Source organism: Ctenocephalides felis, unplaced genomic scaffold, assembly GCF_003426905.1.
Source record: "Ctenocephalides felis isolate EL2017-DRISC unplaced genomic scaffold, ASM342690v1 CF-g0.4_SCAFFOLD_03571, whole genome shotgun sequence".
Taxonomy (NCBI): domain Eukaryota; kingdom Metazoa; phylum Arthropoda; class Insecta; order Siphonaptera; family Pulicidae; genus Ctenocephalides; species Ctenocephalides felis.
Genome location: NW_020539725.1, coordinates 19,876,661 through 19,893,316, shown reverse-complemented (window position 1 = coordinate 19,893,316; position 16,656 = coordinate 19,876,661). Strand labels below are relative to the sequence as shown.

Genomic DNA, 16,656 nt, shown 5'->3' with positions numbered 1-16,656 from the left:
GCTTGATATAAAAATGCACCTTCATGTCAAAATAATGTTTACGATTCAGTTCCAAGTGCATCTTATTGGACTTTTTTCATTTCCCGGCTTATAAGAATAAAGTAGTTTGAGACATAGCATTACAATGACATTTTCCTAATGGCTGCGGGTACATTATTGCCGTATACGTAGTATTGTCGAAAGTTTCTGGAACGTCTTCGCTCTGCAGATTGTTCGCACCAATTTCGAACCGGAAATGAGCAGACATTACCAATCATTTCGGGTCTGACTCCAATTCCGTGTATGCGCGTCCTCGCTCCCTTGCTCATCCGGATAACTGTTCTAGTCGCCTTCGCTTTTATGCCTTTGTCTGGTTTAAGAGATCTGATGCACACAAGAGTAAACTTATATGTTGTTCAAACTTTTTTTTATTAAAAATGATTGTAAACTATTCAAAGAAATTAATTAGAGTCCGACTCAATTTGACTTTGAGCAATTATATTGTGAAAACCAAACCAATTATATCAGAACAAATAACAACTATCTGACTATATACAATAAAACTCCCAGCTCCAATTCATCATTCACTAAACAACAGTGCTCACAACCAAAAAAACTAACGACTACAGAAACTACTTTTTTCGTAGAGTTTAAAGCATTCTCATGTAGACCTTTTTACCTACGAACCTTTACTGTATATGGTTAATGCAATAAATTTATAATGAGAATGAATGAATCTACTCTGCTTAATTATGAGTAATTTCAGAATATGTGTGGTATTTTTTTTAATTATTAACTTCCCGTAGGGTAAGTTATTGTAATGGGCCGAAAATCGGAATTGAAAATTTTTACATTTCTCGACGTTTTGAAGGTTTTTGAACATTTTGGCATACCTCAGAAAAAATGGGTGTGTGTGTGTGTGTGTGTGTAGGTATGTATGGATACAAATTTCCAGTCACGTTTTCGGGCGCACGGATCAACCGATTTGAATGGTTCGAAAAACATTCGATTCCTATTGATAGGAAAAAGAGTTGATTAGTTTCTGGCAAAGGCATGTCCAGCCGTTTCGAGGATACGGAGCAAAGAGTGCAGAAAATAAAAATCGACTTTTTGAGAGAACCGAGTATCCGATTTGATTGATCTGAAAAACATTCAATTAGTAATGATTGGGAGAAGTGTTTATTAGTTTTTGGCAAAGGTATGCCCAGCCATTTCGAAGATACGGAGCTAAATATGTAAAAAATGGCAGTTTTTGAGAGAACGAAGCGTCCGATTTGAATGATTAAAAGAACTTTCTGCTTGTCTTAACAAAATAATTGATTTTGTAAAGAAAAATTGTTTCATTTTTTTTTTTTTAATTTTTTGTATATCGAAAATAATTCAGATTTTATTTCTAATTCTGACTATAGTTCTAATATACTTTAAACAAATAATTTCAACTTTGCAATTCAGTTTATATAATTCTTATAAATATTAGACAATGTTACGATATTTATAATAATATTTGAAAACAATCAGTATTTCGTTACGGTACGGGAAGTTCCAGCAATTTGCCTTAAGGCACGATGCCACCCACCCCACTAGTTTATATATTATTTTCATATCTCAGTCCGACAGGGATATCTAGTATGAGAAATTATGAAACAATTTTCTTATTTTATATATACATATCACATGTCTATTTCATTATACTACAATATAATATTTATTATAATTAAAATATCTATTCAATCTTCAGTTTCCTTATAATATTTCTTTATTTTTTTTTAAATTTGTCGTCATCATTGGTCGTTAACATCGTTTGGCAATTCATTATATGAATAATATAAATACTTACAATGCTAATTTCAATAATAAAACAACAGTAGTTCAATTCTCACCAAAATTTTTACTTAAGCACTATCATTCCTAATAGGTATCATGTAGAAGAGCTAAAAGGCTTATTGCAACAGGGGTAAGTTGTAACATGCGTTTTTCAACAATATTAAAATATTTTTTCTGTACGTGCTTTCCCTTCCGCATAGCTACTGTCCCGCACACCGACGCCATATACAGAACTGTGCAGGTCCGTCAATTTTGACTAAGGTACTAGATTACAAGGCCAATTAAACAATAAAAAAATAATTTTATATATTATTTTGTTCCAGATTTATCAGTACATATTTGATAATTTTAATAATAAGTAAAATTTTATTAAAGTAAAAAAAAATCACACTTGGGGTCAGTTGAATCAAAACTTTGGGTCTAGTTGTAACATACAATAATGTTATACAGATTAAAGTGAAAAAGATTGGGTGGAACGTCCAGTTTGTAAAATACATGTAAATTGTGTTATAGGGAACACAATATAATTTATTTGTATTAATTGTAGTTTACGTGATTTTTGATAAAAATTTCTATAAAAGAAGACACTGTGTCAAAGAGGTATGTAAAAAATAATTAATTAAAATTTTTGGTTAGAATTAGTAATTTCATTACCTTATTTTTATTTTTGATACACTATATCAAACTAATGTGGATATATAAAATAATACCCAAATTCTCTATTATAAAAACAAAGTATTTCTAATATTTATAAGCGACTTCAATTAACTTTGACATGTTTATTACAATTGTCAATTGGAAGATGATCACACATAACGATCAAAACAAGTATAACTCACATTTAAGTAATTAAAATCAATTAAGTTCTCGTACTCGGAACAGAATTCGCTATTTTTATGTGAAATTAGGTAACAATGTGCATTGCGTTTTAAAGTGATAAATTTATAAGAATTAGCAATGCAATTTGTAAAATTATTTAACGAAATCGTAAAAACTAATATATATATATATATATGTGTGTGTGTGTGTGTGTGTGTATTTATTCGCATACAAATATGATCTAGGCCTGTTCTTTATAAAATGCGTAACGTTTGAAATATCAGCGCCAGTTATACTTAATATAAATTAGTATCTATTTATCATCGTGAATTATTTGTGTAAATAATAAGCTTTTTATTCATATGTCAAAGACCCAAGTAAATAATATATCAATTTCGCTTATGTAAAGATACGGATAGTAATAATTCGGTATATTATGAGGTAATTTACGCCGAGATCGTAAATTTAGATGATATATGTTGTCACGTTCGTAGCATAATTATTCTCACACTTATATACGATCTGCAAACATTAACATAAAATAGAACGATCGTTAGAATCCAGTCAATTAAATTAATATAAAATGAAAGCGATCATATGATCCAATATCGTATAAGTTTCATATCAAAAATAATTTGTCGATTGTAAACGTACGTGAGTTATATAAATCAAGATTAAGGTCAGAAGTAAGAAATAGTTATTAATTATGAATTTATTTTCAAAAAACTTATATGAGGTAAACATGAAAAGCTGTGCATCTATGTAGCGTTTTTTAATACTAATCGAAAAAATGTTTGTGCAAATTTTGACTCCCTCACTTTCAATATTTTTTATAATTTACAAATTAAAAATGGTAAAAATCGTTCTTGGCAGTTATTTTTGAGTTTCTTGGCAACTGTGATATTAAACAATACACATTGGTTTCCCATTTCTATGTCTATTATAATCCAGGAATAGCACACTTTCTTAGATTTGAGGTTGGTTTATAAATAATTTTCTAATGTGATTTGAAATGAGAACTTCACAAAAAATTCTAAATATAATTTGATATCAGTATTCAAAAATAAAATGATTTATTCAATAATATTATATCGATTAAATGGCATAAATTCAAAATATCTATATTATGAAATGTTAATATATGTAATTGATTTAATTGATGGCAAGTAAATAATTATTTTGCTAGAAAGTATTACTTGATTTTCTTATTATGAATAAACATTTAAATCTTGATTTTTTTAAATTTGATTTAATTTATTTTAATTTAATAATATTAATATATTATTTATATTTTGTTATAATAAATCGCTTTTTCAAATTAATATTTTATTTAAAATTATTATGAAAGTTCAATTCATAAAAGAATAAATTTCAGTTTAATAATTATCATAATTAAAAATAGATAATTGCCATAGAAACGCTAGCATAGAAAACCTTCTTTACGTTCAACTGATACACTCATATAAAAATATTGACTTGTAAGATAAAAGAAGATTTTGTTGAAGTGTTTAATTTTTTTTCCCATTTTCCATAATGCTTTGACTCCAATATCATTTAATTCAGACTCCAAAGAGTATGGTTTTTGAAATCTCGATCATTGATATTGTATTTATTTCATTTTTATAATTTGAATTATTTTGCCTGCTGAAAGAGGTTCGAACCAATATTTATTATTATTATTCGATGCAGGCTGTAATATTATGAATATCTCAACTTCGAAAAAAAAACTATCAAAATATATATATATATATATATATATATATATATATATATATATATATAATATGCACGTACAAAGATATCAATTGTGTCGTACAAGAATATCTTGAAAATTATAATCTGGTATTGAATCCCCCTTCAATGATATTATAAAACGCTACTATAAAAATTGCGCGCGAGGACTTATAACGCATTACCCATGAGAATTGCATTTAATTTCTTACTTTCACAATCCATAAGGAATTTCAATGCAATAAAACCTTAATCCTAGGTCACAGATCCCTGTTATCTCATAGTACTATTGAGAAATATCGAACCAATTTATCTGCTATAAGAGTTAGTCCTCGATATAACTCTTCACGAGAAAGAGATACTAATATATGTACTTGCAGAGGGATCTAGATCTAATAATGAATTATGAACCACATTATTGATATTTTGCTACTTCTTATTGTAAGGCAATTCAATAATGAATGTAATAATGAATGTACTGTGCAATCTGATTTCTAATAGGTTGATTTTCAGTGCCACATTGCTGTAAAGTGTTAATAAACTCTACTTATCTAAAAGAGGAGGTCTTCAAATTCGAACTTTTTATTTAAGAATTCTTAAATTATAAGTAGGATCAGATCAATTTTTGTTTCGGTTTACTATCTTGATTTCAACTGGTATCTAGATTTAATGCTCATTTGATAGATTCTTCATTCAAAAACTTATATTCTTTAAGGAGTAGTGTTTGAAGTAATAATTGTTTGACATAAGAATTGTCAGAATGGCCTTGTCGGCGTGCAAGCCGGCGTAATTTAAATTTATCTGTAAGAAACTTGCAACATTAATCATCAAAAACGTAACTTAACGTAACTTTCATCAAAGGATCAATTTTCAAACTTACAACGTCTTTCATTACGATTGAGTGCAGTATTAAAAGAAAGATCGGTGTATATTTTCTTTCATTATGTAACATTTGATAAGTAATATTTTGTTTAATATTTTACAATACACTAATGTATCTTTTATAATTTTGAATTACTCTATATTTCTATAGAGTTAATTCTATATCTTCTAACTAGGCTAAGAAAAGTAAATATGACTGAGCGGATATTTAATTTAATCTTCAATAATTACTTTTAATTCATTTTCAATTGATGTTGGTACTTCCAATTTATTTTTGACATTGTTTTAAAAGTTATGGGCTTTAAACCAAATATCTCCATAAATAAGGAAGAAAACTAAATCTGTTTAGAAGATAAAAAATCTGTACAGAACCTTTTCTTCGCTGCTACGCATTGTAAATTTTCTCCCTCAAGGCTTTATGCCCGTGGTTCCCAACCCGTGGGGCGCGGCCCCTCAAGGGAGCGTACAACTGCTCTCATAATGCTACTTTCGAAAATATACTGAAAATGTTGAATTTATATAAAACATGTATGAATCAATATTATTTTTTTCATGAAAGTTAGAAAGATTAAGAGAGGCGCAATATTTTTTCTGGAGAAACGGTGGGGTATTGAAGGGTTGGAACTCACTGCTTTACGCGGTAGAAGAATTTACCACCCTACATGCATTGAATAAAATTCTTTTTAGGCGCCAATGAGTCGCAATCCGCTAAACAATAAGTCTAGTAATAATGTATGGTAACTGAAGGCCAAAACTTATCACATCCTTTTAAAATTCTATATTTTCTAACGCCTAATCCGATATCTATGTACAAATATAGCGTATCATATTCATATGAATAATAATATATACCTGTAATAATATATAGCTGAATGTACTGTGTATAGTTTGCTATGAACAATAAACCAAAAAAAAAAATTCATGTGTGTGTTATTATAACACAATACCAACGATAATAAAGTATGTTGGTGGGCTCCTTTGTAGTCAAAACGCTTGATAGTTATATTAATTAATTTCATATGCCATTTAAATTTTATGAGGCATTCAAAATGTTATGAATTGCAGCTATTCCGAATGTCAATTTATATTAATAATGATAACGATAATGACTAATAAAAAATGCAGCCAAGTGCAAGACGGTCATTAAATAAGAGAAATATATTTTTGAGGAAATATACAGTACGATAGAAAATTAGGATTAACGTAAGTATGTAAGATATATATCAATTTACAAATATACCTACACGTCAATCTCATATATAAAAATGGAGCTCTCGATCAAATGATCCGCTAAAACTCGAAAATGGCTAAACCGATTTAGCCAGTCTTAGTCTTGAAAAATTCGTGCCAATCCAGAGATTGTCAGAAAGGTGAGATATTATTTTAAAATCGCGTAGAAACTTTACATTTTTAATTTGAAATTTTTTGTAGAAGCGTAATTTAAATAAAACAATGGACGGTGGCTAATTCGTCAAATGTCAAACGTTTTTGACAGATGATGCTCAATTACGTTTAATAGGATGTTTTACGTGAAAATTATTTAATTATGGTTAAATTGTAGTAAGTAGTTTTATATATATACAAAACGTTATGCGGATCGAAAGTGTTACTAGAAACTTAAAGTATTAACTTTTTTGAAATGTTAATATGAAAATGCACTTTTTGGCATATTTTCCTCAAACACGGTGCTCCGAAAGATCTCATTTGTATAATTATATACTCATTGGTATTTATAAAACCATTTTTAGGTTATATTATTTTTTATTTGTGTTATTTAAATACAAAATTTGGCATCGATCAAAGAGACATTTAGTCGACTAACATTTTTCCAGTTAAAATTTCCCAGAATTTATCGAAGAATAAATAGTAATATATGAAGATCCGGGGGTGAAAAAGTCCACCACCAATGTGTCAAAAACCAGTAAAGTTAAGCATTGTTTAACAACAATATTTGAAAGTAGAGGGAAAAAGATGTATAACCAGCTATAACCTCGATTCTTATGACTTTGCTATCGAGATATAATTGCGAAAATTAAGCTAATCGGGCAATATTGCGGAAAGGCAATGGAAAACTTTCCAGAGTATAAGAAATACAAATCAAATCGCTTATTTCTCTCACCATAAGTCTGTTTTATATTCCCTTTTTTACCAGCAATTAGAACTAAAGTTCCGTGAGCTATTGTGATCGAACTTCTTCTTCTAATGCTGTATTTAGATAGTAACCCAACTTATATTTGGTTTTTTAAATTAATCAAATAGTGATCATATATTATTTAGTTGCACCAATGCACCAATTCGCGGCTATATCCAAGTCATTACAAATACATTATAGCTAATATTGCGTGTTAATACATTATAACTAATAATAAGTCACTTCCTAAATTAATTTAAAACTTACCACCGCCATTTTTGTAACAAAGATAAGGAAATCTCCAGACATTAGCCAGATCGACAGCGAAGCCGATGACGCTCAGCAAAAAGTCCACTTTGCCGCCCCAGGTCTCGCGATCTTCGCCCGGCGAGTGCGGGACACCGCCAGAGCCCCGCACCGACCCCAATGCCTTCGCCACCTGCGAAGACATCTCATCGATCTGCAAAATAATATTGAAATTTTCAAATATTGCTTCATTGGTGGTTGAGGTGAAGATTCTTTAAAATATCAACTTTGACATAATTTCGATTTTTTTGAAAACTGATCAATTATCATCTATTTTGAACATTTCTCATTGAATTTTGATCGAAAATTTTCTGAGCTTATAGGAAACCTTAAGTTTATCCGCTCTATACGCTACAACTTTTTCAATATTAAAAATTCTTAGATATTGGCGACGAAATGGTTACCACCGATAAAACTAAATGCATCAAGTTATCGATCGATTCTTGCATTTCTGCGCTGATTTGCAAAATTATAAAAGAAGTAGTGCACATAGGGAAATGTCTTGCAGAGAAAGAAATTTTAGTAAAAAAATGTAGTTTAATATAAAAATCTAAAGATAAAACTGTTTCTAGGGAACTAAAAAATTTTCCACAGCTTTTGAAAACTCACTCGATTCGCTAAGCGTTACACAATATAATTCAAAAATGAATGTTTGTATTTTTCTCGTTTTTTTTATAAATTAATGGATTAATGAAAAACGCAGTAGATCAATACCTTTATTATCAAAATATGAAACCAAGTCAGTTTCAGATTAGGCTGGCTCTGCAATAACTATTATGACCCAGAAACATATATATGTAGCATGCGTTGCAGTGGGTAAACTATAAATGTAATTTTTGTTTGCTACCCCTTTCGTTTATATAACACATACCTCTATATCAGGAATATGTTATTTTTTATTACAAAAATGTACCAGAAATATTTTTCATTGCCAAATAACGTTTGCAGGAAAACTACCTTAAATATGTATATGTATCAGAGATGGGCTTTATACATCCGAAGCCGGATCGGTTAGGATTTGTCTCCGCTTCAGAGAGGAGTTATATCCACTTAACAACTCCACGACTCCGACAACTTTGAAACATAATACTTGACACAAATGTGTTCTCTAGTGTGTTGTTAACATATCTAAGGATTTATTAAGACTTTGGAAATAGTTTACAAATATTTCAAACATTTTTGTTCATTTTATTATAATAATTACTATTTTATGCATTTCAATATGCATACACACACAAATCTCAAATTGACAACAAACTTGGGAATCAAAATCAATTTTGTAATTATTTTTTAAGAGAAAATATAGAATTCTTTCAATTCATTTATTTTTATATGAAAATGATGCAGTAAACCTTATAAATGAAATAAGAACAAATCTTTGTGTATAATATTTTTCACAAAATAATAATACCTCACATTCTTTAAATATTTCCTTTTCGAGAATTAATTATACATCAGGTAGTTTGAATAACATTCTATTACTTATACACAATTATAAAATCATAATCGTGTAAAAGTTATAATATAACACTAAATATTTTTTAGCTGGTTGTATACCATTGAAAAAGCTCATTTACGGACAAACATAATCGTATACAGAATATAGAATACAAAATAGCATAATTTTGAGACATTATATACCTGGAAAGTCCTAAAACTGAGGCGAGAAAAAGACCACTTCTTACGACCCAAATCTTTGTATTGATAAAAAATCTCAAGCAAATATCTACACATTCACTCCGAGGAAGAAGTTGTATCGGAGTGAGTTACTCATCTCTAATATGTATACATATCAAAATTTCTCATTTGATAAGTCTATTACAAATTACCAAAGATAAAAAGTAACAATTCAGAAATGTCACATATTATAACAAAACTTATAAAATTTTATGTGGCGTGTAGAATTTATACACGTGTATAAAATGAGGCATTTCAAGAGCACTGTTTTCTAAAACAAAGCCTTTGATAGTACCATGAAATAGTTTTGCGAGTTTTAGTATTTAGCATAGACTACGTAATGTAGGCTGAAGGGCCTAAAACTTAAAACGATATGCGTTATGTATATTAAGAATAATACTCAATAAACATTTGTACATTTTCATTTCGCATGCATTATTATTTTTTCTAAATGAACTTATTTCTTATCAATGATAACATCATGTTAGTAGATAAAATGGTTGTTTCAAATGGTTTAAACTAAAATAGAAGGAAAATCATGAATCTCGTACTTGGAGAAAGTACTCATATTACCCACATTAGATCACAAATTAGATTAATTTAGGGAATGGAAAAAGCCAGCAACGATACAATTCTATAAGTTCCGTTTGATACAATCCCCTAAAAATTAAGTATTTATTAGATCTTATTATGTCCACGCGCATCATAGTGAATCAATTTATCAATAATTACTGAATTAATTCATTTCATATATAAAACATCTTATTCTAAAAAAAGTGGTATCAACTTTGTTTGTCGTGTATCTATTTCACAGATTATTTCGCGTTAAAGTTGGCTGTGAGCACTGTTGTTTAGTTTACACGTTCAAAGTTGTAAGACAATTCTAAACAAAGAATAATAAAATGATTTTTATGTTTATAATATAAATAAACTATAAAAAAGTCGTAGATACATTTTACTTAAGATTAGAGTAGAGTGGAGCTTCCCGGGTGCACCGGTCCAACACCGATATCTCAAAAATAAGTAAAGATTTTTTTAGCAACAACATTTGAAAACACGTATCAAACAAACAACAATCGAACTATGTTCAGTATAATTCCCAACTAGTTCCTTATTATAGAAATAAGTTTTGTAGCTATATTTCTAAAATTAGTCATCTGTCTCTTTTTACCCCATCATAAACCGAGTAGAAAGAGGACCACCAGGGAGCAAACAGATCCATCCAAGTTATAGTAATCGCAAAAAAATCGAAAATGAAAATTTTTATATATCTTTACGATTCAGAGTTTTCTGAACATTTTGGCATACCTTAGAATAAAATTGATGTATGTGTGTGTGTGCGGATTCAAATTTTCGTCGATGATTTCGGGAACACGGTTCAACCAATTTCAATTTTTCAAAAAACATTCGATTGCATTTGATAAGGATACGTGCTTATTAGTTTTTGGCAAAAGCAGGTCTAGCCGTTCCGAAGATACGGAAAATATGCACATCAAATTAACAGATATTTATAGAATTTTAACAAAAAGTATAAATTTTGTTTACAATCTTATCGGTTCTGTACCAATGTTTATCCGTTAGACGGCGACGCAGCGCTTACGCGCTTTGATATGACGTCTCTATGCAGTTAAAGCATTGCTATGAAAAAAAGTTCAGAATTTCCAAAATATTTCAAAATAAGGAAAACATGTATTTTCAAAAAGTCTTTTTTTTTCAAAAAAAAGTTAATTGTTGTCAAAAATCTAATTTTTTCAAAGTAAATTTTTTTCAAAAATGTTAATCTGTTAAAAAAAAAATGGTACGGGAAGTTCCAGCAATTTGCCTTAAAGCACGATGCCATGCGCCCCACTAGTTTTTAATTAATTGCAAAGAGATTTAACAAAATAATAGCTACATTATTTTACTAATGCAAAAAACTAATTTCAAAGGCACATTTTTTACAGAGATAACACTGTATATAACCTTGATCTGATATTTCGTAAGAAATATTCATTAGCGCAGTTAGAATAACTAATAATTTATTTTATATTTGCTTTAATTAACTTAATTTACATTTTTATTTACTATTTTTTATTGTTCACGCCTTTGCCGGAGTAAAGGTTCAGTCGGTCCTTTTTAACCCATAAACAATTTTTAGAAGTTATATGCAAAAAAACTGTTAAATTTATCTTAAAAACAAAAACACATCTTGTAAAACATTAAATTACGTATACTTCAATATTATATTCAACTCGCGTAAACTAAACTACAGTACTCACAACAAAAATACTTTTGCTATAGATTTTCAAACATTGCTGTTTATCCCCTGATAACGACATCGCAAGATACAAGGTGGTATATGGTTACAAATCTTTTTCCCTCTACTTTCAAATATTGTTGTTAAAAAATTCGTAACTTTACTTGTTTTTGAGATATAGGCGGCTCCTATAGTTTTTATTCGAAAAATTTCTTTTCAAACTAGTTGGTTTGGTATTTAGCCTTGAGGCAAGTTACATGAACTTCCCGATATATGTAAATAATCGACTCAATCAATAAAAAATAAATTAATTTATGAGTGATTAAAAGTATTTCGAGTGGTTTTATTACACATAATTGAAAACCAACAAACACGTTAATTGGAGTATTTTCTAAAAGCAAATTTTCAAAAATCAATATTTTTTTAATTGAACCAGCTTCCGTAGGACTTTAATTATTTATTACGTTTATTAAGACCAAGTACTCTATCGTTATACCAAGTGAATCGTCTAAGTTTAATTTTAACAAACGTCAAAAAACTACTCATCACAAACTTTGATGAATTTTTAAAATTAAACTACTTGTCGTAAGGCCGTAATAATTCAGTAAGTTCTATAAGACCATGGTATATATCGCCAAAAAAAGTTCCATAAACATCGTCTTAACTTTTTTTTTCAACAGTTAATTACAAGAAAACGGCTCGGTAGATTTTCACCTAAAACTAATCAGTATCATTCTCAACTAATATCTTTCGAACAGTTTTTGATTTTTGAAAATCGATTCGGTAGAATGAGCTTAAATGTGGACGAAAAGTTTAACACTTTTTTCCAAATTTCAAAGAAACGGCTCGGCCGATCGTCGCACAAAAGTGACGAGCGATAGTCCTCATTGAGTCACATCAAGTGGTTTTTAAATTTCTGAAATCGGTTCAGGCGTTTTTGAGCAATCGTCGATGAAAGGTCTAATTTTGACAAATGCCAAAAGAACGATACTAACTTTGACGAATTTTTAAAGCTAAACCAATTGTCGTAGGGCCGTAATATTTTAGTATGATCTAGAAGACTACGGTATCTACCGTCAAAAAAATAGTCATCAAAATCGTCGAAAAAAAATTTTTAACACTTTATTACAAGAAAACGGCCCGGCCGATCTCTACCAAAACCTAATCAGCACGATTCCCAATCAATATCTTTCGAACGGTTTTTGAATTTTCAAGATCGATTCACAACTGCGGGCTAAAACGTGGACGAAAAATTTTGCACTTTTCTGCTATTTACAAAGAAACGGCTTGGCTGATCGTCGCGCAAAATTGATAAACGCTAGTCCTCATCGAGATACATCGAATGGCTTTTAAATTTTTAAAATCGGTCCAGTCATTTTTGAGAAAACGTCGATTTACGGCAAAAAATCTGTTCACATACACACACACACACACACACATACTTTTTCCAAATTTGGTCTCATTCGATTCAGAATGGCTTGAAACGTCGAGAAAACATAAAATTAGCGATTCGGATTTTTTTATGAAAACATAAACTTCTCCTTCGGGAAGTTAATTATTACTTTTCCATAGTAAATTTAATAATGCAGGTGTTGCTAAAATCTTGATAATCTATGCCGATTACAAAATTATCAATCTAGCAACAACGGGCGTAGGTTATTCGAGGCGGTCATGTGAATGTGACAGGCACTCGTGAAAATCCGGCACGAAGGGCCATTGAAAATCAAGCTCTCGCTCTGTACAAACAGAAAAGAGCACTTGCCAATTCTGTTCATTACACCGGACATGGGTTATGGTTATGTCATGGGCCAAAATATTTTGATTTGCTCGACGCTTTCACTTTTCATATTGGTCTACTACTCATTTCGATTGATGGAAAACTGACTTAAATTTATTGCTTTGACTGTGCGAATATTCGTAAGCATTTGTCTAATCAAAGGCACTGGTGATTAATCATATTCATTAGTGTAAAGTTACATCTCACAGGAGATTTAGATTTAAATCAAATAATACATGAAGTATCAAGCACATTATACTTGTCATATCAATAACCAAAAACATTGTGCAATTTATATGAAACTTATACCATAAATCCGATTTGTGTAACTTTCATGATAATTTTAATATAAACATTAAAACAAATATATTTAGATTAGAACAAATATATTAGATGAATAAAATCTTTTAAAGAATCAATAAGGTAAAAATATGGAATTTTTTTATAATTGTTGAAAACTCACATTTATCAATTTTATTAGGAATTTATTAAAAAAAAATTCAATTTAGAATCATCTTAGTATTCTTGATAAATTTCTAGATTTTACTATTTCGGAATATTTTTGGTTCAAACATCAATCAATCTAGGAAATTTAAATATTATTATTTAAAATAATTTTTTATAGATCATATTTTCTTGAAAATATATTTTTTTTTAAATTAAGATTTAAAAAAATCGTGATTCAAATTGAATTGACGATAGACATTTAACGTTGGGAACATATATAATATTATGAAACTAATTTAAATAAATAATTAATTATTATTATTTATTACACTAATTTATTTCTGAAAATACGTCGTTAAATCAAATATCATATATTTAGAGATGGGTAACTCACTTCGGAGTTATTACTCCGATACAACTCCTCCCTCGGAGTGAATCCGAGTCGAGTTGTCTCACAGGATTTGTCATATCCGACTTCCCTAAACTGATACTAAATCTGTTAACTTGTGAAGATATTTGCTTGAGATTTTTACTATTACAAAGATTTTGGGTCGAAAGAAGTGGTGTTTTTCTTGTCTCACAGCCAGTTTTAGGACATTCCAGGTATATAATGTCCCAAAATAATGCTATTTTGTATTCTATATTCTGTATACGATAATGTTTGTCCGTAAATGAGCTCTTTCAATGGTATACAACCAGCTAAAAAATATTTAGTATTATATTATAACTTTTACACAATTATGGTTTTATAATTGTGTAAAAGTAATAGTATGCTAATCAAACTACCTGATGTATAATTAATTCTCAAAAAGGAAATAATAAAACAATGTGAAGTATTATTATTTTTTGAAAAATATTATACGCAAAGATTTGTTCTTATTTCATATATAGGGCTCACTGCATTATTTTCAATTCATATATCACATATTCAAAGAATTCTATATTTTCTCTTCAAAAATAATTACAAAATTGATTTTGATTCCCAAGTTTTTTGTCAATTTGAGATTTGTATGCATATTGAAATGAATAAAATAGTAATTATTATAATAAAATGAACAAAAATGTTTGAACTATTTGTAAACTGTTTTCAAAGTATCAATAAATCCTTAGATATGTTAACAAACATTAGAGAACACATTTGTGTCAAGTATTATGTTTCAAAGTTGTCGGAGTTGTGGAGTTGTTAAGTGGATATAATTCCTGATTCCTCTCTGAAGCGGAGTCAAATCCTAACCGATCCGGCTTCGGATATGATAAGCCCATCTCTAATATATGTATAGATATATTTATACATATATACACTTTTACATAGTTACACAATTACACAATTATAATAATCATAAAATTGTTTTAGATGAATATAAAAAAAAAACATCTGTGGCGGGATTAGCTCACTAGTGGCGTTCCCGACTCACACGCCGGAGGTTCGGAGTTCGAATCCCCGGCAAAAAATAGAAATACTGTTAAAATTAGTTTGAAATAAAGTAAAAAAAATAGTTTGAAATAATGTTAAAAATAGTTTGAAATAGTATTAAAAATAGTTTAAACGTGTATAAAAGATTTGAGAATAAAAATTAAATTGAATAGAAGTAGTGGAAGTTAGAATAGAAGTAACAAAGACGTAAGAAGATAGAGGATACAATGATAGATAATAACAAAGAAAAAAGAAGAATGAAGTTACGTTGAAAAGTACATAGAATAAGATAGAATATAAAATAGAAAGAAGAATAGGATTTAGAATAAGGAAGTTTGAAAATGAAGATAGTATTGAAATTGAATATTGTAATGAAATTGAAATATGCTGTAGGTGGCTAAATGCTCGAGTGAGCGAGGCCAATAAAAAAGAAAAAAAAAGAAAAAAAAAACATCTAACGTGATGCGATTAATATTTATCATATAATGAATTTTAAAAAATCTAGATAAATAAATACTAAGTAATCAATACTCAGTATTGGGTACTTGAATCAATGGATTTCCTTCCTCTTACAATTAGAATTAAATATTATTCCTTAAAAGTGTACGTAATAATATACATATATGGTGTTTGAACATTATTCTATACATAGCTTTATCATATTTCTGGTGGGACTTGTAAATTACAATTTGCGCGTATTGACCGCAAGAAATCGTGATTCTATTAAATTGTTCGTTTGGCCTTCACACAGTTCATCATATAATAAATATTCATTATTTTATAGAATTTTTATATTCAATAAATTATCAGGGCTAATGAATTTTATAACGTGTTGTGATCGTGGCAGTATTCAAGTTTACAATGAGTTATTTGAAATAACACTTCATCAAAGTAGATATATATATATATATATATATATATATATATATATATATGTATATATATGTATATATATATATATATATATACAAATTTACATTACATGAATTAATTTTCATCATAATGCAAGACAAAATCTTCCTCAGCGATGAAATTAAATTTTTACGTCAGTTATTAACAAATCAAATTCGATGATCATTATGTTTTTAAATTCAGCAAGGGTGTTATATACAGATTTAGCTAAATTTGGTAAAATTGTTTGATATATTTTTGCGAGTGGAAATATTATTTACATAGTCTTTAAAAACTCGTATGGTCTTCACATGGCAACTCTTTATCAAATTATATACAGATGGCCGATGAATAATTCAAAACTGTTCGAAAATCAAAAAATAAGCATTAACTAGTATTCATGAAAAAAAATTTAATTTGACCATCACAATTAAGATGGTGCGATTATATAAACATGTAGCAATGCCCAAAACTTGAGAGTTTAAATCACTTTATATACATTATGATGTACTTCTTAAAAAAGCTGCAGAATATAACTGTGA

The 16,656-nt window shown here is 28.9% G+C and overlaps 1 protein-coding gene across 1 annotated transcript in view; it reads right to left on the bottom strand.

Moving 5' to 3' along the window:
- The window catches only part of LOC113386828 (sodium-dependent dopamine transporter-like), a 36,243-nt gene extending 28,410 nt beyond the window's left edge, over window positions 1-7,833 (bottom strand). Inside the window, 1 exon segment of the mRNA XM_026624591.1 lies at window positions 7,634-7,833. Within this exon segment, the coding sequence (XP_026480376.1) occupies window positions 7,634-7,817 (184 nt within the window). The 5' untranslated portion in view covers window positions 7,818-7,833.
- Between the last annotated feature and the right edge of the window lie 8,823 nt (window positions 7,834-16,656).